A 26,597-nucleotide genomic window follows, 5' to 3' on the forward strand; every position below is an offset into this window, starting at 1 on the left:
TCACACACTTACATTCTCCTTTCACATACATATATGTTTGCTTTCACACATTTACATTCTCCTTTCACATACATATATTTTTGCTTTCACACACTTACATTCTCCTTTCACATACATATATGTTTGCTTTCACACATTTACATTCTCCTTTCACATACATATATTTCTACTCTCACACACTTACATTCTCCTTACACATACATACATACATTCTATATATATATATATATAGAATGTATGTATGTCTGAAGAAAATATGTGTATGTAAGAGAAGAATGTATGTATGTGTGAGAGAGAGTATAGTGGAAACGGAAGGAGTATAGTGGAAACGGAAGGCAGGTCAGGCTCGATCAGGGTCACCGGGACAGGTCATGATCAGCATGGCTGAGGTAGATGAGGCGGCCGCATAAGTATTTCAGCAAGCTATTTGGATTAAAAAAAAAATATATATATATTATCATCGTGAAAAGGTTACGTTACATGGCCTCGTCCCTTGAGCGAGTTGTGATTGAGGACGCGGGCTCAGCCTCAGTCGTGTTGCCAGATACACGCATTATAAGCGTCTATGGATTTCCCCCCCCCCCAGAGTGTCTGTTTACATTAAGTGCAAATAGCCTGCCTTGTTGATAGAGGCTATTTACAGTAGCTCCACCCACAAATGTGTTATAGGGATAGTCAACACTATAAAAGACGACACTTAATCGTTAGCTTCAATGGCGTAGATGGTAAAGCGCACAAGTGTCAGTTATGCTGGCGTTGCCAGATATTGAAAAACAAAACAAAACAATCTAAAAATGAATAATCCGCAATGAGTCCAAATCTTGAGTTATGGAAATAATATAAAGATATCACTTTCCCTAACTTGCAATCTCCTAATTTATTCACTTATTATTCACCTAAATTAAGTGGGGGGTGGGGGGAGGCAGCGGCTATTTGCAGTAAGTGTAAATAGCGATAGAGGCTATTTACACTAAGTGAAAATAACAGTAATTTTAACAATATGCTATTTACACTAAGTATATTTACACTATGTTAAAATAGCAGGATTTTCTGCTATTTATACTACTTATTTAAAATAGTGGCAATTATCTGTTCCTCAGTATTATAGTATGTTATAAAACAGTATGCAGTAATAACGTATTGAGTGTAAATTATAATTTTAATTCAAATTATTAAATGGATGCCACCTTATTGGGACAATAAAGCCTTCCCTAACCCTACCCGATACTTTATCTTCAACTTTTTGATTGTTTCCTTAATTTTTATTCAAAATAAATGCGTTTCTTATGTGATATGAGATTTGAAAAGGAAGAAAAAAAGTTCGGTAAAAGGCGGATTCGAACCCTGGTCGATCGTGTCAAAAAAAACACGGTGCGCGCTTTACCATCTACACCACTGAAGCTAACGATTAAATGTTGTGTTTTACAGTGTTGACTATCCCTATAACACATTTGTGGGTGGAGCTACTGTAAATAGCCTCTATCAACAAGGTGGGCTATTTGCACTTAGTGTAACTAGACACTCCGGGAATAACGCTTATAATGCGTGTATCTGGCAACTCGACTGAGGCTTAGCCCGCGTCCTCAATCACAACTCGCTCAAGGGACGAGGCCATGTAACGTAACCTTTTCACGATGATAATATATATATTTTTTAAATCCAAAAATTGACCCTTATGACTGGTTTTGTGGTCCAGGGTCACACACACACACATACATATATATATATATATTTCAAATAATGCTGTTTTTGAGTAGCAAATCTCTTTTCAAATATGGTAATAATAATAAATGATTCTTAAGCACAAAATCAGGATATTAGAATGAGTAACGGCTGCTGAAAATTCAGCTTTACCATAACAAGAATAAATTACATTTTAAAATATATTCAAATAGAAAACCGTTATTTTAAATTACATTAATATTTCACAATATTAGTGTTTTTATTGTATTTTTGATCAAGTAAATATATTGATGAGTCTTCTTTCAAAAACTGCAAATGTTGACCCCAAACTTTTGAACAGTAGTGTATATGTATATATGTATGTATGTGTGTGTGTGTGTGTGTGTGTGTGTGTGTGTAATATGGACAGACAGATCTAGTTTAGATGTTAGTGGAGCTAATAATCACCATGTCATAAGGAGATCACACACACCACGATTCAATGCTCACTGTCGCAGATACAAACGAATCCTCTTGTCCAATCAGGATTATGTTATTACAGTGATTATCAGTGCTAGATTTAGTCAATTACAGATAAGGGATCTCATCTTTGTGATGTGAAAAAGGTTTTGAGAGCGCTGGATGCTGCTTCTGTTATATTAATAGGAACATCGCATGTCGGCACATGCAAAGGGTCGAGTTCAAGATGGAGAATCTCCAAGCCCAGATCCAGTTCCATCAGATGATAAAGCCTCTACAGTCTAAAAATAGTATTCATGTTGAGATGTGGAGCACAGGACACTAATGAACACAGTCTGGCATTTGGCATCATGTGAATAGCCCACACATCATCATTGATGTTGTTCATTGTATCAATCTCCGATTTCTCCTTCCTCCCCCATCTCTTTCAGTATCCATTACAAAGCACTTAGGGCAGATTCAAGGGATAAATTGATAACGCAGCAGTTGCACTTTTGTAAGGAAGCTCTTTGCATTGAACTCAGTTGAACTACAAGCAGAAGGATGCGACCTGCAACATAAGAGGCTCACATTTACAATTCTGATATTGATTTCTGCTGTATTTCTTTAAAAATACATGATTATAACAATGTTAAATTGCAGTTAATTTCACTCTGGCTGGTGTAAATAAACTTTTTTTTTTAACATAGGTGGCCTCGATGCTTTGAAGAAGAAGAACTTCACCATGAAGGAGGGAGTGGACTACAGGGTGAAAATCCACTTCAAGGTGAATATAAATCAGATTTCTGTCATAAAACAGTCCGCAGTGATGTTAGTCATTCTTTTATATTGTGGCCTAAAAATACTGTTGTGTATTTTTAGCTTAAAATCTAAAGTGGATAGATTGTTTATTTCCTGTCTTGACCGGGCCAGTGCTATGAACAGCATACAGAAATACACACAGACACCCTTTCCCAGGCTACAATTTCCTAAAAATAATACACTTGAAATATTTCTAAACAGATCGGGGTACAATGTAAGCAGAAATGAGTTTATGTCGGGGGTTTTTGGGCTTCAAAATAAGTGATGTTGAAATGTTTTGCAACAGTTTCCCCAAGAACATTTAATTAAAATGGCATCTAAAGTCACTTTATTTCACTGCGAGTCACACCAGATCATATTCCTGCAAAATACCATTATTCACAAAATCCCTTTTGGATCCAGCAAGTCGACAATATCTTTCTAGCCCCATGATTCATCAGGATTTGATGCAGCTTCACACAGAAGATAAAAGAGCTTTATAGTTCATGCTCAAATATACTAAAATAGACAGTATCTGTATTTCAATGTATGGGTATTCCCTAAAAGGGAATGGAGTGAATTCCTAAAGGATCTAACAGGACCTCTGCTGGTGCTACAACAGGTTGAATGTCCTGAGAATGAAAATGACATGCTAAATTAATAATATTTATTCTAATTTATTCCATCTGTTCCCATTAGGTCAACAGGGACATCGTGTCTGGACTGAAATATGTGCATCTGACCTACAGGAAAGGACTCAGAGGTAAGAGCATCTGTAATCATGAATTTAAATGTTGGCATGTTGAGTCAAGGGTGTATTGATATCTTTATACACACATGTACTGTTTCATATGAGACATCAATTTCTTTATTTAAACGTAAAAATGGTAATTTTTTTTTTTTTAAATAAATATGCATATTTAAAACAGTTTATTTAATTCATGTTTAAAAAATATAAAATTAGTGAATAATTTTATTGATTTATTTTATTTTATTGAAAAAATAAGAGACATTTCAAATGTTTGTAGGTAATGTAGTTAAAGCATAACCAGCCCGTGTTCAAAACTATCACCTTTAGCCCGATTCACAACGGTTAGCTTATAACAATATTTTCTCATTTGAGTGGTACGGGTAGTTTTTTGCAGGAAATTCAAGCATGGCACTGCGTCATTACGTCACATCTGTAAACATAAAGAAGTTGTCCCGGCTACTAGGCTATCACATGTGAGGATCCTGCAGGTGGCCGATCGTTTATAGCCTTTTCTCACACTAGCCAGAATAATTCATTTTATCATTTTGATGGCGGATTGTAATCCATAAAGGATTATGTGTTTATGAAACACATGTGAATGAAATTCAATTATATTCCAGTTTCAAATGTGCATCTGATTACAGATAGCCTGGGATTACATAAAATCTGTATTTTAAAGACAACCAGTTCGAAGGGAGCATAATTTGCTTTTTGGGTTAAAAGAATTTCTTAATATGAAATTCGAGTGGTATGACAATTAGAGATTAGACTGTACAGAAACTGAAATCACACGCTGAGACACACTATACACAGTCACCAATGCTGATGTTGTTAACATTAATCAATTGAAAATAAAGTATAACAATAATAATAATTTGCACGGTTTGATGTGATATGAGCTAACCGATCTTTAGATTTAATCACCATTGGTAGCAAGATTTATGGTAATGCTTTTTTCCTCAGTTGGTCAGAACAAACGTGGCAGACTTGTTACTTACTTGTACTAATGACAATATCCAGTGAAAATTCTTGTTTGGGTCATATTCCAAGACGTAGGCTAGAATCTGTGATTGCGAAGTACAGTAAATATCCACACCGGTGCGCTGACTGACAGCCACACATACTCTTCAGAACATTAGATTCATCCGCGCTGGAGCCGTGCCGGAGCACAACCCACGCAAGCTAGATGATTCCGCACACAGCTGCAATTGCAGGTTTTCAAACAGAGATGGCGACAAAGAGGCAAAATTTACGGACTGCAACTTTAAAGGCACAATATGTACGATTTTTTAATTAAAATATCCAAAAACCACTAGAGCAGTGTTATATATTTTGCTGACTTGTGTACTTACATTATCCCAAATGTTGTGAAGAATGTTTAAATCCAGAGTAATAAGCAATTTTAACTAGTGACACGGATCATGTCCATAGTGTCATTGTGTCGCCTGCCAATGACGTCATAACCCCTCGATTTCCGGTTTTGTAGAAAACATGGAAACACCAAAGACACTTTAATATGTTGTGCGTTTTATTAGACCGGTGACGACCACACAGAGTAGCATTATAACAGAACTTTCAAACATATCTAGTATGATAAAACAGCGCTGCTTTTTTCCCCCACATACGCACGACCGGAAGCAGCGGAAGCGGTCGACTGTGGCATAATAAAAGCTCCGCTGCTTTCGAGTCGTGTGTTATTTTGAATACGCGCCCTCTAGCGGCAAAAATTACATATTGTGCCTTTAAATAAAACAAAATTGTAATGAAAAATGAAAAATTAAGTTATTATTATTCATCTTGTTATTATTATTAATATTATTATTAAATTATTGAACATAAAAAAAGAAATTACTAGTTACTTTTCTTTGTCCAGTTGCCAATTGCTTTTCTTTGTCATTGTCAGATTCATTATTTTAACCTTTTAACAATCAACTTAAAAAATGCCATTGGACAGGCTATTGTTGGGCGCAACCAATCAGCTTTTGATGTATTTTTTAAGAATTTGACTCACTGATTTTCTTTACCTTTAGTGGACAAGGCAGTGTACATGGTGGGCAGCTACGGTCCGAGAGCCGAGGAGCATGAGTTTATCACTCCGGTGGAGGAGGCTCCGAAGGGCATGATCGTTCGGGGAACCTACCACATCAAATCCTACTTCACAGACGATGACAAGACAGACCATCTGTCGTGGGAGTGGAACCTGCAAATCAAAAAAGACTGGGACAGTGCAGAGTAAAGAGGTCTTCCTCTGTCTCTCTCTCCCAGATGCATAGCAACATACCCAATTTATCACTGATGTTTAAAACAGAGACATAGGCTAGGTATATATGGTTTTGCTGGCTTTGCAAGTGATTACATAACAATTAGTCGTATTAAAAAAATAATGAAGATATTCCTACATATTAGGTGTAATCAACAGTGAGGGCATACAGTGACTGGCTGGGTATTAGAGGCGACTTAGTACTTTGTAATAGATTTAACAATGGTATAACCAACAAATGAAATCCCTCATGCCTGTACACTCAGGTTTTAGTGTATACTGTAAATGTAAATATTACAATGTCTGTATTCTTGCAATGCATTTAGAGTTCTTTACAGAGCCCATGACCAGATCAGTGCATGCTTGAATGTGAAGCCATCGTGTCGGCAATGGCTAATTTCTTGTATTATTGATGATGTAATCAGCCTGCTGTTACCTGATAAATACATGTGTAGGACGTGGTTTGTACTAAGTGTTGCTTGTCAAAAAAGGTATTTCTGAGCATTAAACCTCTGTAGAAAAGATCAACTGAAACCAATATGAAGTTGTCTGGCTGTTCACCAGCAACCAATTCTGGTAAAGCTGCTTCACTTTTCTTGTTGGTTAGTCCTGACTGGCACATCAGCTTCTAAAATGCAACATTTGCTGGTCTTTTCAGCTGGGAACCCTCAGTGGAGCCCATAGTCAAGCACCCTCCTCATTCCCTGAAACAATTTAAGATCTGTTCATCTCTGTCCAGGTGTCTGTAACTTTCTTCCATCTAGCTTTTATGTTAGATTGTCTGATTTTTTTTTTGATATTCCAAAATAAATACATTTATTGTTTATATGCCTGCTGATACTGTTACCTGACACTTCCATCTCCATCGCTGATTTTATTATCTGACATAAGATTATCTTGATTTTTCTTGAATAATTCCCTACCACATGATCATATTCAGAAAGATTAGATGATACTGCAGAATATTCAAAATACTCTGTGAAAATGATTGGGTTTGACTATTTCTACACAATAAAATTTATTGCAAAAAGGTAATTAATGCCACAGGAAATATCTAACTGGCATGTGCATTATGTAATGCCTTTATGGGGGAGACAAATACTGAATCATCATTAACTGTGAGCAATAGGAAGAAAAATACGAGAGCACACAAAAGATTAACTGCAATTTTTATGAACTGTAATTTATAACTTTTTGATTCCACAGTCAGTATAACATGTATTTGATCAAATTAAATCCTTGCAATGTTGCAAAACATTCCCACATGCTGTATATTTTCTCAAATTCATATTGTGACTCATAATGACATTTTCTTCATAATTGGATGTTATAATTAGTCTGCTTGTGGTCTGTATTGCATGATGCTGCTTTTTAAACATGTTAATCAGGGGCTTCATTGTGATGTAATGGAGGCAGCAGTAAGAAGTAATGTAACATTTAGGGCATTTTTCAGCTGACCGATTCATTTGCTTAAAAAGATTCTATTGCTTCTGAATTGTTAAACTTTTCATCTTGTATTTTTAATAAAGTTTGGCCTATCCTTAATTGTATATCTTGTTTCTAATGTTGTAGTTTGGTTCAGCTTATGTTTATTAGATGCAAAACAGCACGTAGCAGTAATGGCTGGCAATGAAAAAAGTTATTTCTGTTCGCTGCAAACAAAACAGAAATAGAAATAAACAAGTTTCAGGGAAAGGTTCATACTTGTTCACTAACACATGATAAGACGAACCACAGAAGCAGGGTTGCCAGGTTTTCACAATAAACCCCGCACAATCGCTACTCAAAACTAGCCCAGTGGCTTTGGGTCCCCCGTTAAAAAATCGCATTCCGGGGATAAAATATCACGTTATTGGGGTCGTTTTTCAACCCGCGGCAACAGCTCTACAGTAACCCGCGGTCTTGGCAACACTGCACAGAAGAGAGCAACATGCGTTTTGTTATATCCCATGCACCGCCTTCCAAGAATGTAAATTGCCCAATCACAATCAACTATGTTAGGTACAGCTTTGGTGATTGGCTCTCTGAATGATTGGCGTAATCACCAGCCACACGATGTTACGGTCTGCAAGCCACAGTGTTGCCATGTCCTCCTTTTAAAGCGTCTTTAGATTTGTGGTAATTCATGAAATATCATGCTAATAAAAATATACAGTCGCAGTGAAGATTTGTATACACATATTTTTAAATAAACGTATTTAAAATTAATTTATTTGCAGAAAATGTTGCCTTGTTTTGGGGAAAGTCACGTACGTTGATAATGTTTTGTCAGTGCAGTTTAGCTGGTTTTTCTACAGAGATCTGGCAACGCGTGTAAGCGGTGAAGTTTAGCGATTTAGCATTATCCTTTCAGCAAGATGGCATCAGTATTAAGACACTCTACCAAATTCAGCCCGTCTGGTAGGTGTGTCATGCCTTGTCTGAAACCGTTGCTGGTTTTTTCCCGAATTAAGTTAGCAGTAGTAATGCATTGAGGAAATAGGACAAAGGTCAGCAGATACAAAAGAGTTGTTTACGCCTTCCTGTCGTTTTTAAAGCAGAAAAACCAACATATTATGACACGTATTATGTTAGTTTTGTGTTTTTATTGTTATGGGTTGTAAAAAGTAAGAAGTTAACACCATGTCCTTTAATAAGGGCACAGCTATTCACACATGAAATACAACACTGTGCTCTTGTGTAACGTTAGTACAGTATTTACTGCAGTGTACTCAATAGTCAAATACATGCACGTGTTAAAAGTGTTAAATGCACTGTGTTGGCTTTTAGTTTTACATTTGCAAAATATCAGGAATTTCTCTTGCAGGATTTGTATCACTGTTGTCTGGAAAAAGCCGTCATGGGAGAATCTGTGCTCTGCCATACATTGTATCTAAAAACAGATACTCATCATCCTCAAACATTAAAGTCGACCTGGACAGTAGTAATGGTAAGCATATTAATACATACTATGCATAAATGATGGGGGTTCCAACACTTTGCAATTACATATTTATCAAAAAATCATTACCAGAATATCAGTTTTCCTCTTTCTTACAGGTGTTGCTATAATGCAGTTCCAGAATCCTCCTGTCAACAGTCTCAGTCTTGACTTTCTGACTGAGTTTGCTATTAATTTAGAAAAACTTGAGCTGGACAGAAGCTGCAGGGGTATGATCATAACATCCGTAAGTCATCAGAAACATCTGCTTTAGTGAAATCAAGTGTAGTCTATTTCATTGACAGTGCGTTTTTTTGTTAAAGGCCCAGCCGAAGGTGTTTTCTGCAGGCCTAGATATTTTGGAAATGTATAAAAAGAGCCCAGAGCACTGCGCAGAATTCTGGAAGGCTGTACAGGACGCATGGCTTAAGCTTTACGGGTCCACCAAGGTCACAATCGCAGCTATCAATGTGAGTGTCACTATAAACACTTTTTACTGTTTTCTTTTTGTGTAAAATATTACTTTAAGGTCAAATTGTGAGATGAATGAGTGAATGATGTAACTGCTGTGTTTTTAGGGCTCCAGTCCTGCAGGTGGCTGTTTGTTGGCTTTGTGTTGTGACTACAGGATCATGGCCGATAATCCTCGCTATAACATCGGTCTCAATGAAACACAACTTGGTATAGTTGCACCTTTTTGGTGAGTATTATTGATTCTTTTTTTTTATCTTGTTTTATTCACAATTCATGTACGTGGGAACCACAAGTTGTATTTACTCAAATAATCCATTAGTAATCAGATTGATGGCTCAATCAAATTGAAAAGCCTTCATGTAAACACCTCAATTGATCTGACTGAACTTGATCCGAATGAATTTGTGGTGTAGACCTGAAATAATCCAGTCAATAGGAAAGAAACACAAGCATACAACTATCTTCCCAATTGGACTCAAAAATACTTTGTGATGTGCGTGTTCTACCAGACTACTTTTATAATATTCCTTTGTAAATGAAAATGTGGATCGAATTGTCAAGTTTAGGATTCATGTAAACAGAACTTTCAGATTTTTTACATGGATTGACAAAAATGAGTGCGTGTAAGCATACCTACTGGAACACAGGGTGGTACTGAACAGAGATTTTGTAAATCAGGTTTAAGGACTCCATGACAAACGTTGTGGGCCATAGAGAAACCGAGAAGGGTCTTCAGCTGGGTTTACTGTACAGTGCCCCTGAAGCCCTGAAGATCGGTTTGGTGGATGAGCTTGTTCCTGAGGATAAAGTTCTCAGCGCCGCTACTGAAAACATGAAGAAATGGTTGGCCATCCCAGGTAAATGGTATTAGCTTGCTCCAAAATATGATATCTTTGCCTGTTATAGTACATTTTGTTCACGTACAGTGTTTTTTTCCTACAGATCATGCCCGTCAGATAAGTAAGTCCATGATGAGAAAACCCACGTTAGACAAACTTCTTGCAAACAGAGAAGCCGACACCACAAACTTTGTCAGTTTCATCACCAAAGACTCCATCCAGAAATCTCTTGGGGTGTACATGGAGATGCTGAAGAAGAGGAGGTCTTGAGAACCGAAACACGTGCCTGTTGTTGTTGAAGTTGCCTTTATGGAGTGCATCAGTGTCGCTGTATATCACACTGTCCTCTCTTTTGTTACTAGAGGGTAACTTTGTTTGTAAATAAAATCTTTTAAAACCAAAATGGAATGGAATCTTCTTAGCATGCAAATAGTAGACATATAGCTTAACCATAACTTTTTTTAAATTCAACATCAAGGTTTTAGATGAAAATTTTACATACAGTATATGGATAAGGAAAAGTGTATAGGTTAAGGAAAGTAAATGGTTACAATTTCTTTTAAGTATTTCTCTATTTTTAATCAACTTTTGACTGTACTAGTTCATTTTAAATGGTCTTTAGTTTTTGTTTAAAAAAATGCATTGACACTTTATTTTACAGTGTCCTTGTTACACGTTACATGCACATACTATAGTAATAACAGTAAATTATGCGTAATTATAAGCAACTAACCATAAACCAAACCCTACAGTAAGTATGTTATTAATTAATGTTACTCAGTACTTATTTGTGTAACAAGAACACCCTAAAATGTAACCAAAAATACAAATATTCTATATTTTATTTTATTCTAAAAGTTTATTGAGATTATTGGACATTGGTTATACTATTGATTATATATTTCAGTTTTTCAAAAAACATTTACATTTAATTCAACATGCCATTTCTTTGTAGTTATGCAATTTACTTTCTGTGTAAAAATTATTTATACACCATTTTTTTCAGTGTAAGTTCTTAATGGGGTAATAAAACTGCATTATGCTCTAGAATGATTGCGTAATGTTTTTCGTTAAGTCTAAGACAGCACTACTACACATCAAGCATTAGCATAAACCCAATTGAGCATCTCTGGAGAGACCTAAAAATGGCTGTTCACCAACGTTTACCATCCAACCTGACCGAACTGGAGAGGATCTGCAAGGAGGGATGGCAGAGGATCCCCAAATCCAGGTGTGCAAAACTTGTTGCATCTTTCCCAAAAAGACTCATGGCTGTATTAGATCAAAAGGGTGCTTCTACTAAATACTGAGCAAAGGGTCTGAATACTTAGGACCATGTGATATTTCAGTTTTTCTTTTTTAATAAATCTGCAAAAATGTCAACAATTCTGTGTTTTTCTGTCAATATGGTGTGCTGTGTGTACATTAATGAGGAAAACATTTTTACTTAAATGATTTTAGCAAATGGCTACAATATAACAAAGAGTGAAAAATTTAAGGGGGTCTGAATACTTTCCGTACCCACTGTATGCTGCAAAGGAAATCAAGAATATCTTGATTTCTCTTGAATAATTCCCTACTATACTACCATATGCAGAAATCATAGATAATATTGCAGAATATTCAAAATACTCTGCCGAAATGATTGGGTTTTACTGTTTTAACAGAATAAATTTTCTTGAAGTTAATAAATGCCACAGAAAACTTGCATGTGCATTATGTAATGTCTTTATGAGGGAGACAAATGCTGAATCTTCATTAACTGTGAGCTAGTCAGCAATAGGAAGACAAATATGAGAGAGCACAAAAGATTAGCTGAAAGCTTTTTTGTGAATTTTCATGTTTGACAACTCTGTGAGTCCACAGTCAAAATATAAGATGTATTTGATCAGATTAAATCCTTAAAAAAATGTCAAAATATTCCCACATTTTGTATATTTTCTCAAATTCATATTATGACAAACAAAACTGAAATAGAAATAAAAAAGTTTCAAGGATAAGTTAATATTTGTTAACTAAGAGATTATAAGACAAACCACAGGAGAGAGTAACATGCTTTTTGTTATATCCTATCGCTTCGATTCCCTGAATAATTGACGTACTCACCAGCCACACAATATTACTGTTTGCAGGCCACAGTGTTGCCATGTCCGCCTTTTAAAGTGTCTTTAGATTTTAGATTTGTGATCTCTATCATATGTTCACTTCAATGCTGCGAATCGGTCGCTATGTGAACACCTTCGGTCTGATGAATGTCTGAAGCCCTTATACCATCATGCCATTTTATTGGCCAGTAGTGTATAGCACCGCCCCCAAAATATATCACAAGTATGCTCCATATCAGCATGCTGCAAGCTATTTCATCAAATTTCATTTCCTTCAGGAGGTGAATCTTCTGTTGCTCATTGGAAAGAGATTCTTGTGTTCTAAGCCAACTATTTTAGAGCAGTATAATATTACTCCTCTATGGCGGACATGACGTTTCTGAAAGTGTTGGATGCATGCTACAGGTTCATCACGGGCTCATGAGGATAGGTGAGTGGGAAAATCCTTATAGTGGCCTATGTTGTTGTCTCCGTGATCATCTGTGTTTTGTAAGTGTTGCGCTCAGGGCTCGCTTTCTTTCTGAGGAAGGAGAGATGTTCGTTCAATCCCCGCTGTTCCAGTTCTGCGGTTGCCGAAGCGCCGCATGAGCTGGATGCTTGGTGTGATGAGCCCGAGTGTATGGAGAGTTAGTAAATGTAATTCCCTCTTCTCTCTCGCTCTCTCCCCTGACCACATGCGTTCATCAGAGGAGCGCTTCATGAGTCCGGTGGTTTAGTCAAATACGATTCCCACTCCGGCTGCGGATCAGATGATGCGTACTCTACAGCGGACTCAGACTCTCAGGAGCTTGTAGGGGACATACGTTGAAGATATAAGCTAGGGGTTTAAGGGGCGAGTTTACAGATATTGCCCATTTGCTCTTTCCCTCCCCTGAATCAAGTGTTTCTCGTGTCTATTAAACAATGCGAGAGGCATTAATTTTAGGACGTTTGTCATGCACTATGGTTTTGGTGCTTTGTGCTACTCTGCTGCTGTGTCAAGCTGTAACAAATAAGTGAATGAGCTCATGTATTAAGATTATTTCTAATAGCAAGCTAATGCCATAGTGGCTCAGGCTTTAGAGTGAGCAGATGGTTTTTCCTTTCTCTCTCTCTACTTTCTAAGCTGCGCTAATGCAGGCATGTGTATTTGAATTGGCGCTTACGCCTCCAACTCTTGTTTCGTGTACTGCTTTCAGGCACAGACTCTGAGGAGTCCTGCAGCAGATGATTTGTTGTGCAGTATGGTTTTGACGCTTTTTGGTGCCGTATTGATTTGGCACTTACACTTCCAAAACTTGTTTCTTGGGACTGCTTTTAGGCACGGACTCTGAGTTCCGCAGCTGACATATTATTGTGCTCTATGTTTTTTGCTGCTTCATGCTACCAAGCGTTAGTCTGCCCAAATAATAATTATTATTCTTTCACCTCCGCTGCTGCCTTGAGCTGGAACAAATAGTGGATACTGGCTCTGAGGAGTTTTGCAACACACATTTGTCATGCATCATCATGACTATTTACTCCGTTCTTGTCAGCCCACCTGGAGGTGCGTTGAGCTGAACCACTGTGTGAATAATTTCATGTGTAAGAGTAATTTTCTTATGGCACTGCGTTGTGTGCTGGCTTGCCTGATTGAGTGATCTATTTCCTGTTTCAGAGGTTTTTCCCACAATTCATGTGTCTCGGGGCCTCATGCAGGAGGATCAGTCTGTCTGTCGTATGGTTGCACCATCCAGCATCTATGGTGACCACCCATTTTGGAAGAAATGCTGTCACTTCTAGTGTTACCCTGGATTGTAAGCAAATTAAAGATGCTGACTTCAGTCCATCTTGTCTCTATCTGAACTGGAGATTGGTTCAGAACAGGACATTCCTCCACGTAGGTTTATGGCACAGATTGATGGATTTTATGGCAGCAGCGTCCTCTGTGATTCAGTTGGGCCTGCTCCACATGAGACCATTCCAGTAGTGGATCAAGAGAAAAGGGATCTCGCCTCACTGCATCGTCAACATAATTGTTTGGAGATGCTGGCAGTGTATCTGGAACTCAAACAGTTCTTATTTGAGGGTTGTCACATACTGGTCAGGACAGACAGCATGTGGTCTTGTACCTGAATCACCAAGGAGGACTACGTTCTCGCCCCCTGTGTAGGCTGCTGAGGCATGTTGTTCTTTGGGCACAGACCAAGGACACTACACCCTGGGGTGAGCCTCTTGTGCAGAGGTTCGGACTAGGAGATGTGGATTTGTTGCTTCGAGCATGACTGTGCATTGCCCGCTGTAGTTCTCCCTTTCTCCTCCTTTCTGCCTGGAAATGGATGCTCCCTGTTGTGGCCCACTCAGATATGGTTCTCAGATCTGGTAAGTCTGCTAGTTGGCCCTCCTTGGGAGGTTCCCCTCAGGCCCGACCTGCTACTCAGGCCTGGTATATCTCCCTATTTGATTTATGAAACTGTGGGTGAAGCAACTGAGTGGAGCATGTTAGTGTGTTCTAGGCTCTCAACTGAGATTACAGACACTGTTCTTCAAATTTAGGAACCCTCTAGGAGGTGCCTGTATGCTTTTAAGAAAGCTTTTTGTATCTTGGTGCATGGCCTGAACCCAGTTCATTGCCCTGTAGGGTCAATACTGGAGTTCCTGCAGACTCGTTTTTGGCAGAGACATCCCCTGCTGCTCTTGAGGTTTATGTGGCAGCTATATGTAGACCATGCAGTCCAGTAGTATATATTTACCTATTGTTTTTTGATGGTAAACAAAGGAGCTGCTGTCACCAAACAGAGGACCTCTCTTTGGTTGATCAAGGCTGTCTTTGCGGCTTCTGAGGTGCGTAGCATAGCTTCGCCTCTAGGTGTGAGTGTTCATTCTACCAGAGGAATGGGAGGATGGTCTGGATGTGAGGATGGCTCCTTGCTCCAAGGTTTATCTGCTTGAGCGAACTAATTCCCTGATCTTCCAGCTAACCTCAGGTACAGGAAGGTGTTGTGGTATATTGTTCCCAGTGTATTGTATCGCTTCACAGCGTTAAAGTGTTGAACCTATGAAAGGGAATGTCTCAGTTACGTATGTAACCTTGGTTGCCTGAATAGGGAACGAGGCGCTGTGATGCTGGTCATTCCCGTACCTTTGATAAATGCTTCCTTCATCTTAGAAATCACGCAGCACGCTGATATGGAGCATACATGATGTATTCTCGGGGCGGTACGATGCACTTCTGGCCAATAAAATGGCGTGATAAGGGCTTCAGACATTCGTCACACCGAAGGTGTTCCCATAGCGACTGCTTTGCAGCATCTCGCCACTACTGAAAACATGAAAAAATGGTTGGCCATCCCAATGTTTTAAAACCAAAAATCTTTTAAAACCAAAATGGAATGGAATCTTTTTAGCAGGCAAATTGTAGACATATAGCTTATTCATAACTTTTTTCAAGTTTGTAGACTGAAATTTTCCATACAGTATATTCATGAAGAGAAGTGTATAGGTCAGGTCTAATAAATGGTTACAATTTCTTTTAAATATTTCTCTATTTTAATAAACTTTTGTCTTTTATAGTTTTACAGTATCTTTGTTACACATTACATCTACTTACTGTAGTAATAACAGTAAATTATGCGTAATTACAAGCAACTGACCGTAAACCAAACCCTATAGTGAGTATGTTATTAATTAATATTACTCAGTACTTATCTGTGTAATTATACTGTAACAAGAACGCCTTAAAATGTAACCAAAAATACAAATATTTTATATACACTGTAATTTTTGTTGAAGTTTATTGGCATTATTGGATATTGATTATACTATTGATAATAATATTTCAGTTTTTCTAAAATGTTACATTTAATTCAATGTGCCATTTCTTTGTTGTTATGAAATTTATTTTCTGAATAAAAAATGTTTCTACACCATTTGTTTCAGTGTAGGTTCTTAAAGGGGTAATAAAACTGCAAGAATAATAATTATAAAAGAATTGAAGGGTAAAATGTAATTCACATTCAATCATGTATTTCTTATAGCTATACAATGATATTGTCACTGAAGAAAATAATTCTTTTTTTTATTATTAAATCTAAGACAGCACTACACATCAAGTATTAGCATTGCAGTGTATATCTACTGCGAAGGAACAACCTTGATGTTTTTCACAGGAGCTTGACCTCCACTGGAAAGTGATCACTCACTGCCAGGGCCTGTGAGAGAAACATGAATGCTTCAGATAGAGGAATACACTCAACAATAACTCAACTCTCCAGGGAGCTTCTTAGGTCTAATGTTCAGAATACTAAATCCCAATGAGGCAAAACCTATCCTTACCCAACTCTGGCTCAATCCATGGGCTTGCATGAAGTCAAATACCTGTGCTGATCCAGTGGACACTCCTTTCATCATGTCAGAGGTGGCCACAATCCTTTTTTCAAGCATATTATGAATAATTTCATAACTCAGGTTTATCTTATCCAGCTAAATAGCCTGTGATGCCTTCCTACCTGTCATAAGGGCAGTTGGTGTGTGTGACAGTTGTGTCCACACTATCAGGGATGAGCCAGGTGTAACTTTGGTCAGTGTGGAGGCGTATTTTGGACCAGTCTGAGTTCGAAACATAGCTACAGCCAGCATTGAAGTCTCCCAAAAGCATGATGTTCTGAAACGACATTTTGAATTGACACAAATCCTCCAATAAATTATATTAGCATGGTGATTTTCAGAACAATATAAATTAAATTGAAATGTCTGTCATGTTAACAGAACTAGTTCATACAATAAGCTATGCAACAGCATAGTTACATTTGTGTTCAGACGTTGTCTAGTATCCAAGACAACATCATGCAGAGCATCAATTTCCTTCACAGCGACTTCTGGGGATGTATGCTGAGGAATGAGGGCAAATTCCCGGACAGCTATAGAAAAAATACTTGTTAGTGCTCAGTATTTTGAGCAAAAATAACAATCAACTCAATAAGAAGTGAATGTTGTTTAGTGTCACTGTGAGCTGAAAATTACTTATAATCATTGAAATTCAATCCCTGCCAAATCCTTGATAAATAATAATATAAATACAGTCATTGTATTTATATTACATTACAAATACAATGTACACTACTGTTTATGTTTGGAGTCTGTAAGTTTTTTAATGTTTTTGAAAGAAGTCTCTTATGCTCACCAAGGCAGCATTTATGCGATCAAAATACAGTAAAAATATGTGTTAAAATAACTATTTTCTATTTTAATATATTTTCAAATGTATTTTTTCCTGTGATGGCAAAGCTGAATTTACAGCAGCTATTACTCCAGTCTTCAGTGCCACAGGATCCTTCCAGAAATCATTCTAATATCTAATCAATGTTGAAATCAGCTGTGATTTTTTATATTTTTGTGAAAACTGTGATACACTTTTCATGGTTTCTTTCATGAGTAGAAAGTTGAAAGGTACTGCATTTATTGTAAATATAAATATTTTAAACAATTTAGAAGTCCTAATTGACTTTTGATAAATTTATATCAATCAATATTGCATCCTTGCTGAAAAAAAAAACTTTCAGAAAAAAAAAGTCTTTGACCCAAACCTTTGAATGGTATAATACATTTAACCCTAAATATGGTCACAGAGGAACTGAAAATCACATCCCTTTCATTGCCACTGTGGCCTGTAGCACGGCTTTTAATTTCAGGGGAGCTGTCTCTGAATTTAGTGTCCCGGATGTAAATTGCTGGATGAAAAGCTTTTGCTGAACAGTGCGCTCTCATTGTATTACTGCTAACATTTTCAAAATGAACTTGGACCTCCACCTGTATTAGAGGAGAACATCACAACAAAGGGTTCTCTATTGAAAGTATCAGTTCCACAGGATTCACATCCATCATCATACTGGAAGCTTTTTGCAACGGACACTGTCTGAGATCTGATGAAAATAAAAGTGTAATTATTAATTGGATATGAAACATATATATAAAATCTTATATGATATATGAAGTAAATGTTACCTGTAAATAAAGAGATATCTCTCTTTATAAGTGCTCCTACCCAAGGGCTCACTTACAATGTACTGGTATTCATATGGAGAGGAACCTCTGATAATGAAAATAATATTTATTAATTTATCTATACAAATAAATACAGTAACTAATAGACAGTTAAGACAACATACCCATTCACACTTTCCATCAGCTTATTCGTTGCAGTGAGATCACTGTCTCTCACTTCTTGGATGAGTACAATGTCATACCGGTGTACTACCTAACAAACACAAAACAGTTACCAAATGAGGGCGTGTAAGTATTTAATAGGTTTGCATGTCACTCACTTTGGTAATGATGTCAAGCAGGGTGGCATTAGATGCTTTTGAATCCCCAAAGGATTTGATGTTGAAGGCTCCAATCAGAAAAGAGCGTCCAAGGTGGACAGATACCAGAAGTAGACATATAGCAGCAATAATCTTCATGCTGTATATAGAGATAGAGGACATATTTAGACATTAATTAAACAGTAGTCATACCCGAGACAGATTTCAAACTAGATATAGCAATACAGGTGAAAGGGTAAAGGCATAAATACTCTTACACTCACACAGAATATTGATTAAAAAATACAATCAATATGCATCAGTTTTAAATATATGCAATGAAAATAGATCTACCTGCTGTTGAGCTCTGCTTTCGCTTATGCTGTGAGAACAGGGAGAAAGCTTTTTCACACAACTAAGTCTTTGTATACTCTAACTTAGCAAGTCCCTCTCTCAGGGAATAAAAGTGGTATCACATATTCTGGAGAGTTTTTATTTACCACGACTGTGTAAAGACACCAGCCTCTCGCTCACTTTCTCCGTGGGAAATAAACAGATGGGCGATAAGACAATGTAACTTTAAACAGGTGGTTAGATAGACGTATTAAGATATTTATTTTGTAGCTTGCTATTGCAGCTCAATAGAGCAGGTTTTGTTTTAAACTTGCTGAACTACAGGGAGAGAATATTGCCACAATAGTACCACAGCTTGTCCGTAACTGTTCATATACTAATACTGTATATCATTTATTTGTTTGTAAAAATGTTGTATAGAAAGCCTATTTAAAATTGGCATCATAACTTTATTATCTACACTGTAATTTTAGAAGGCTGAACTGACCCCTGTTAACTGAACCCGCTCCCTTAAACATCCAACTTCAGTGCAACAGAGGGTGCTAAAGTGTGTGCCATTCAAATACACTTAGTAGGTACAAATACTATATATTATGTGAATTGTGTATATGGTGTATGCTATTTTTGCATTTCATGTTATGCCATACTTCTGTGTATCGTACATTGTTAATTGGTCAGATGAAGAAAATAGGACTATATGTAGCCTAGCACTGCCACAATAATGCCGACTTTCCATGTCCATTATTGTGAAACCCGCAAGACACCACAAAAACAGCTCCAATCACAGCGTCCTCCATCTTCCTGTTGTTAATGTTGTACTTATGTAAATGTAATACTTTAGTACTGTACATTTAGTTCTGGAACTAAAGCGGTGCGAAAGGCCCTAATGTTTTGAATTCAAAAACTGACTGTCCCTGACATTGGCCTGCTGTAATTTTGGACCACTCTTCTATGCAAAATTCTTGATACGATGCAATATTCATAGTTGAATCAATGAATGTGAGCTGTCCAATCCCTAAAGGTTGCAAAGCAACCCCAAACCATAACATTTCCACCACTGTGATTCATAGTTGGTATGAGGTTCTTCTTTTGAAAAGCTGTCTTTCATTGTCTGTGGCCAAAAAAAAAACTCTTTCTTTGATTCATCTATCCAAAGCACATTACTCCAAAAGATCTGGCATTTGCTTCATTGGCAAACTAGTCTTGCTTTAATGTTCTTTTTAGACAGCAAAGGCATTTTTCCTTGCACACATTCCATGCAGGGCAAATTCGTGTAATCTCTTTCTGAGTGTAGATACATGTACTTTGTCACCAACAGTTGCAAGACTTACTATCAGATCATGTGATTAAATTTTACATAAGACTGTCTGCTCTTGGGCTGAATTTGCTGGGATGGCCAGTCCTGGACAAATTGGCCACTTGTAAATTATTTTCCTTACAGTGGAATCATGCATTTCAAATATTGCATCTTTTTAATTCCTTTGCCAGTCTCAAAGGAATCCACAACCTTTTTTTTTCTTGAAGGCTTCATGGAACTCTTTAGACTGTGGCATGATGACGCCACAAACTTAAAAAGAAAAGAGAACACCAGCCACTAGATATAAGAAGCTCTGAGGTGTGAGCGGCCTCCTGCCTGAGCTCTGGGGCGTGCTTGGGGATTTCACTCTCTAGAGCGGACTAAGAGTTGTGTTTGGTTTTTCTTGATGTGTTAAGTGGAAGATCAGTAGGTTTTGCCGCAGTTGAAAATTTTACGTAAGAGATGTCCTCTCTCCCAGACAAAACCTGTTACATATATTAGGAGGGGAGGTAACAAAGGGAAAAGCATAAATGAAATAAAAAAGTTAAGAGGAGAAAAAAAGGCAAGAACACTTCAATCCCTGTCACGAATTCGGTCCATGGACTTCCGTTTATTCTCCACCAGAGGTCACCCTTTCCATTACATTGACTCTCGCACAACACAAACTGTTGCATAGCACCCTGGACTACATATCCCATCATTCATTGCACGGTTTGCACACTGCACTCATTGCACACAGCTGTTTCTTATCACCTCACTCACTATATAACACCCACTCAAACCACCATTCTCGGCTGAGTATTGTTTAGCCTGTACCCCTTTCCGAGTCTCCGTGTTTCCCTTGTTTTACCTTGCCTGTTTTTGCGGTTTCTGATCTTTGCCTGTTTTCCTGGATTTCTCCCTGTCGTCTCGCCCCTGCGATTCTGTCTGCCGATCGGTGACCTACGCTAGCCCTAGGACTATTCTTGTATTTTTGCCCGCCATATACCTGTTTGCCATTGTTCGACCCTGCCTGTTATACCACGTTTCTTGAATAAAAGCTTGCAGATGGATCCACACGTCTCGCGTCTCGTCAGCCCCGTTACAGTCCCAGAGTAAATAAATAATTAAAAATAAATAATAAAAAGGCACTCTCTCCTGACAGCTTCCCTTTTAACTCACAGCAATATGCAAACTAAGAAATAAAAAGGACACATTATCTTCTACTTATCTTTAACTTGACAAATAAGGAAGTACAAGTTCAAACATTTCCTCCAGACACAGTTCAGTACAGAAGCTATTAGCCACTGCTAATATACAACTCAGAATCTCAGTTTGGCAAACTACAATCCACCACACAATTCAGTCTGGAGCAGGGGAGAACTGTGTCTCTCTGCAGCATACACTGGACTACCACAATATACTGCACTTTCAGTCTCTCAGTCTCAGGCACACTCTCATAACAAGCTATAAGTGGTGGTGATTCGGCCTGAGAGGGATACAGAGAGAGAGAGAGACCAAGCCTAACACAGGCACAGGGCATACAACTAAGCCAATACATTTGTAAACCAGAAAGGAATAAATAAAAACAATTATAATAACAGCAACAACAACAAAAACAATATGTCTAGGGACATACCCCAACCCTTAAGAATACAAACCAAAAATCAAAGTAGTGTCTACTTACACACTCTTTTAAGGTATCAGACTAACAAGATTATACACCCCCTAATTTTCCATTTCCCCGGTTCTATAGAGAACATCAGCCACAACATTATCAGTGTCAGATCTGGATATTGTTGTCCTGTTGTTTGAGGGCCCAGCGCATCAAACGCTGGTTAGAAGAGGACATGTTGGGCAGAAAGGTCAGAGGGCTATGGTCTGTATACACAGTTATTGGGATAGCACTACTGCCAAGATACACTTCAAAATACTGCAGGGCCCAAAGTAAGGCCAGGGCTTCCTTTTCAGTGGTCCTATATGCCTGCTGATGCTTCAAGAACTTTCTGGAGAACTAAGATACAAAATGCTCAATAACATAAGCATCCTCCTGAATAAGGACTGCTCCAGCACCGGAGATGCTAGCATCCACCTGTAGCTTAAATAGCAGGTCAAAATTAGGGGCAACCAACATGGGAGCATTGCACAAGCGATCTCTTGCTGCATCAAAAGCTATGTCACACTCATAGCTCCACTTAAAAACTCTCAATGTGCTTACTATGTCTGTGAGGGGAACAACTACAGATGAGAAATTCTTGCAAAATCCTCTTTAATAACCTGACATGCCCAGAAACCTATGAAGCACACACTTGTTACAGGGTTTAGGATAGTTTAGAATGGCTTCAACTTTAGCTTCCACTTTCTTCCCGAGGTAGATCACTGTGGTCTTTCCTACCTCACACTTAGCAAGGTTCAGTGTTAGTGAAGCACATGCTAACCTCTCAAAAACCATCTCCAATATTTTAATGTGGTCTTCCTAGAACTTAGTATAGACCACAATATCGTTGAGATAAGCATCACAATTGTGCATAATTGTGATGATATGCAGCATATCAAAGCATTGTTGATATGCTAACAAACAAGAAAAACTCCAAGGACTTTGATTATGTCGGGCCAGGCTATGCTGTAACATGTACTCAACTTAAAATTTCATTAAGTTAGGCTTAGTTGGATTAACCCAGTGTGGATGCTGTGTAATTGGTTTAGCTTGCCTTATGTCGATGTCATGCTCTAGAACTGAGGTTCTGCCTGGCACGTCAGGGTTTAAGTGAGCAAGGAATGAGAGCAAATCTTTCAGCACAGCAGAGTTTTGCAACCTCCCATTAGTTTGATAATTAGCTTGAACAGCTTCTATAACATTTGACACTTTTCTGCAATTTTGCTGCAACAGGTATCTAGGTGGAGAAGCAGGCTTAGAGTTGCTTATAAACATACTGATGTGGTATACTTGGGATTTACGTCTATCGTCTATCAGGACTACTAATCACATAGTCTGTGTCACTGAGTTTGTCTTTTACTTGATACGGGCCTGTAAATTAAGCTTGCAAAGGTGAACCAGGTTCAGGTACAAGAAATACAAGAACTTCATCAGATGTCTGTAAACTATGAGAGACACTTTCCTTATCATAGTGTTTTTTCATTTTTGTCGGCATTAGAAGTTCCAGATCAAGATTGGGTGCTCTGTGTAACTGCTTCCAGAATGAACTAACTTAATCAGGGATGGTTACTGGCAACGCATCTTTGGCCAGCAATTGTTCAGCTAGCACTTTAAGTGGACCACGCAATGTATGTATGTATGCAGGACTAAATCCAAGGGACTCCTGCTCTGCTTCTTTAATGGCAAACATTAAAAATGGCAAGCCTTTTGCTCAGTCCTTTCAACTAGAAAGACAGTAGGTCCGCAACATCGTTTAGAGCGTTGGTGGAATCTTTCCACAATGTCTTGGGATAGTGGGTGATATGCACTCAAGACTACATGCCTAATTCCGAGGTGAGTGAACAGTCTCGATGTAAAGTTTGTACCCTGATCAGTTTGTAAGAACCTTGGCAAACCAAACGTGGTACAGAATTTAATCAGTTCTCGGATAATTACTGGTGCCTTGATAGAGTGCAAAGTAATAGCTTCAGGAAAGCGTGTGGCTGTACACATGATGGTTTGAATGTACTCATGCCCTGATTTTGACTTTGGTATTGGACCCACACAGTCAACCTACAAGCACTCAAAGGGTTCTCTCATAACGGGTATGGACCATAAAGGAGCGGCGGGAAGCTTCTGATTCATTTTACCAGCTAATTGACAGACAGCACATGATCGGCAGAATCAACTACATCTGAATTTCCTTGTCTGGGCACACGTCACTGCACACGCAGGAAAGGCAGCAGGAAAACATTGGGCAATTTTTGAACAATCACTTTCATTCAATTCGCTAATTAATACCAGGCATGGAAAAAACATCTCCACTGGCGAGATTGTTACCCAGGATAACATCTACCCCATTCAACTGGTAAACGAGAGCAAACCCCACTGGACCGGTTACTAAATCTGATTGCAAGTACAGATCATGCAGGGGGACGCTGAGGCACTTCATACCAATACCTCATATTAAAACGTCTGCACCAGGATAATTAGACAGTGATGGTAACTGTTCTACCAGAATAAGTGCCTGGACTGACCCAGTGTCTCTCAGAATCTTCACTGACTTTCTTTCTGATTCAGATGAATAAGACACTGTGCCATCCAGCAAAAAAACAGCTGATACTCGCGAGTAACAGTAGTGACATTAGCAACATCATCTAATGTGTAAACCAAAGCTGTACTTTTAGGTCGTGAAGCAGCAACTTTTTGTTTCCAAGCCCTACAATTGGAAATTCAATAATTTGGGTCAAGACAGAAGAAGCAAGCTCGTTCACTGTTACTTTTCCTACAAAGTTTGATGAGCTTAATGGCATCTCGGTTCGTTCAAATGTGACAAAATATGCGTCTACCTCACTCTCTCTAAATGGTGGAACAAGTTTGAAATTCTTACTAGCATCAAAGTTCACATCTGCACCAGCCTCATTCAAAATCTGAGGGACAGCAGCAGGGGAGCAAGCAGAAGGAGGACGTGACCGCACCTTAGGCACAGGCCAGTTTTTCAGGTCCAGATCATTTAGCTCGAATTGCTGTAATTTTAAAGCTGGCTCTGTCTTCACCTCTATAATGTGCAGTTTAACAAGTAATGTTTTATGCTTCACTTGCTTAATCCTGAGATCCAACTCCTTCATTTTAACTGCTAAAACTGGGGTCGACAGAAAACTCTGACATGGCAACATTAGGAAGGCCCCTGTCTGACATAGCCCCTAATGTCAGGCGAAACCTCCTCATCCTCCATGGCAGCGGACTCTGGTAAAATCCCAGATTCCACAAGCCTATCACTTAACACTTGCTTGATAGTTTTTTTTGTTGTTGCTTCCCTCGAATAGATGAGTATCTAATTGTCACCAATCTAGTTCAAATATAGGTATGAGCTATTACGCCCCCCTCCTGTCTAGGGGATTTGGAGGGGAGGTAACAAAGGGAAAAGCATAAACAAAACAAACAAAAAAAGTTAAGATGAGAAAAAAGGAAAGAACACTTACCACAACTCCCTAACAAAAACAGGGATAAAAGCAGTATTCAAGGAAAAAAGCACTCTCTTCCTAAAGCTTCCCTTTTCACTCAATACATAAACAAAGAAATAAAAAGAACACATTATCTTCTACTTTTCTTTAGCTTGACAATATGCAAGGACACAGACACAGTTTAGCTCTATTAGCCACTGCTAATACACAACCCAGAATCACAGTTTGGCAAACTATTATTATCCACCACAGAATTCAGTCTGGAGCAGGGGAGATGTGTGTCTCTATGCACTGCTCTCTTTTTATTCCTGAAGGCTTCACGGAACTCTTTATATTGTGGCTTGACGACACCACAAACCTCAAAAGAAAAGGAAACACCAGACACTAGATATAAGAAGCTCTGAGGTGTGAGCGGGCTCCTGGCTGAACTCTGGGGCATGCTCAGGGATTTCACTCTCTGGAGTAGACTTGGGGTTATAGGGGTTTTGCTCAATATGACGTTAAGTGGCAGATCAGTGGGTGTTGCTGCAGTTGGATATCTTTGTAAGAGGTGTCTTCTCTCCCAGATGAAACCTAAAATACTATGTGGAGGATGCAAGATAGTCTAACAATTATAAATGACTGTATAGTGAACCTAAAAGTACATCTTCAGGAGAACAATGAAGAATATATACATAAAATGTTCCAATTAGGCCTAACATACAAGGCTAAAACATGAGAAAACGGGAAAAATGAAAATACATAAAAAATAAAATCATTATAATTTAAGGAAATATAATTTTAAAAAGTGGTAGTAAATGAGTAAATAAACCAAAAAATAAATAAATTAATTAAAATTGCAAGCCTTCAATAGCTTATACTCTGAACTGCTGTTTGCGTACTGAACTCATCTGCACAGTGAAAACAGCACCTACTACAGTCAAAGAACACAATGCACAATACAGTGTTCAGATTTCGATACTGTAATGCTGCCGAAGGGCACCATTTGTTGACCCTATAAGCCTACAGACCAAAATGCTCTCTAGGATATAAAACACAGGAGGTTAGACTTGACCAGAGTGAATTTGGAGAACATTATAGTCATTCTGTGTCAAATGGAGGGGGTTAATGGATTTTGGTAACCTGTTATGCTGCCTTGTCAGATTTGGTGACCTGATGTATGTCCGTTACTGTTCACATCGGACCAAATGCTTTCAAGGACATAAAATAGAGGAGGTTAGACATGGCCAGAGTGAATTTGCAGTATCCTTACGAAAATTAATCATAGTTTTACTACAAATAAAACAAAAAAAAACCATGGTTAATGGTTAATATATATAGTTATATATATATATAT

General features: G+C 38.1%; 3 protein-coding genes and 1 long non-coding RNA gene across 6 annotated transcripts in view; 2 read left to right on the forward strand and 2 right to left on the reverse strand.

Moving 5' to 3' along the window:
- The window catches only part of LOC107568037 (uncharacterized), a 23,362-nt gene extending 22,818 nt beyond the window's left edge, over positions 1–544 (reverse strand). Inside the window, exon 1 of the long non-coding RNA XR_001606700.1 lies at positions 476–544. This is a non-coding gene — a long non-coding RNA (uncharacterized lncRNA). The remainder of the gene's footprint in view (positions 1–475) is intronic.
- Positions 1–6,046, forward strand: part of LOC107568023 (rho GDP-dissociation inhibitor 2-like) — a 26,021-nt gene extending 19,975 nt beyond the window's left edge. For both annotated transcript variants that reach the window (XM_016253855.1, XM_016253864.1), the window contains exons 4-6: positions 2,832–2,908; positions 3,622–3,685; positions 5,704–6,046. In XM_016253855.1, coding sequence (XP_016109341.1) covers positions 2,832–2,908; positions 3,622–3,685; positions 5,704–5,909 — 347 coding nt within the window. In that variant the 3' untranslated portion in view covers positions 5,910–6,046. The remainder of the gene's footprint in view (positions 1–2,831; positions 2,909–3,621; positions 3,686–5,703) is intronic.
- A 2,175-nt stretch (positions 6,047–8,221) lies between these two features.
- Positions 8,222–10,579, forward strand: LOC107568619 (enoyl-CoA delta isomerase 1, mitochondrial-like). Of its 2 annotated transcripts, none has more exons than XM_016254585.1 (7): positions 8,222–8,333; positions 8,740–8,862; positions 8,973–9,100; positions 9,177–9,323; positions 9,432–9,553; positions 10,006–10,184; positions 10,270–10,579. In XM_016254585.1, exons 1-7 carry the CDS (start codon positions 8,291–8,293, stop codon positions 10,434–10,436), a joined length of 909 nt encoding a protein of 302 aa, XP_016110071.1. In that variant the 5' UTR covers positions 8,222–8,290; the 3' UTR covers positions 10,437–10,579. The 2 variants fall into 2 exon arrangements, with proteins under 2 accessions (XP_016110071.1, XP_016110078.1); XM_016254592.1 differs by lacking the exon at positions 8,222–8,333 and adding an exon at positions 8,342–8,422.
- A 5,714-nt stretch (positions 10,580–16,293) lies between these two features.
- Positions 16,294–18,978, reverse strand: dnase1 (deoxyribonuclease I). Its single transcript, XM_016254605.1, has 9 exons — positions 18,886–18,978; positions 18,553–18,691; positions 18,397–18,485; positions 18,233–18,319; positions 18,038–18,150; positions 17,036–17,148; positions 16,738–16,892; positions 16,565–16,658; positions 16,294–16,440 (listed from the first exon to the last, which is right to left on the reverse strand). The coding sequence occupies exons 2-9, from the start codon at positions 18,688–18,690 to the stop codon at positions 16,393–16,395; spliced, it is 837 nt and encodes a 278-aa protein (XP_016110091.1). The 5' UTR covers position 18,691; positions 18,886–18,978; the 3' UTR covers positions 16,294–16,392.
- Positions 18,979–26,597: the final 7,619 nt, after the last annotated feature.

The sequence above is a fragment of the Sinocyclocheilus grahami genome, unplaced genomic scaffold (genome assembly GCF_001515645.1).
Source record: "Sinocyclocheilus grahami isolate Dianchi unplaced genomic scaffold, SAMN03320097.WGS_v1.1 scaffold27.1, whole genome shotgun sequence".
Lineage (NCBI taxonomy): Eukaryota > Metazoa > Chordata > Actinopteri > Cypriniformes > Cyprinidae > Sinocyclocheilus > Sinocyclocheilus grahami.

What these genes read in the sequence shown, in the direction of transcription:
- LOC107568619 (XM_016254585.1), top strand. Translation starts at nt 8,291, where the DNA reads ATGGCATCAGTATTAAGACACTCTACCAAATTCAGCCCGTCTG. An exon ending in TACCAAATTCAGCCCGTCTG is followed by an intron (nt 8,334 to 8,739) that starts GTAGGTGTGTCA and finishes TTTCTCTTGCAG; the next exon opens with GATTTGTATCACTGTTGTCT. An exon ending in GGTATAGTTGCACCTTTTTG is followed by an intron (nt 9,554 to 10,005) that starts GTGAGTATTATT and finishes TTTGTAAATCAG; the next exon opens with GTTTAAGGACTCCATGACAA.
- dnase1 (XM_016254605.1), bottom strand. Translation starts at nt 18,690, where the DNA reads ATGAAGATTATTGCTGCTATATGTCTACTTCTGGTATCTGTCCACCTT. An exon ending in TGCTTGACATCATTACCAAA is followed by an intron (nt 18,486 to 18,552) that starts GTGAGTGACATG and finishes TGTGTTTGTTAG; the next exon opens with GTAGTACACCGGTATGACAT. An exon ending in AGATATCTCTTTATTTACAG is followed by an intron (nt 18,151 to 18,232) that starts GTAACATTTACT and finishes TATTTTCATCAG; the next exon opens with ATCTCAGACAGTGTCCGTTG.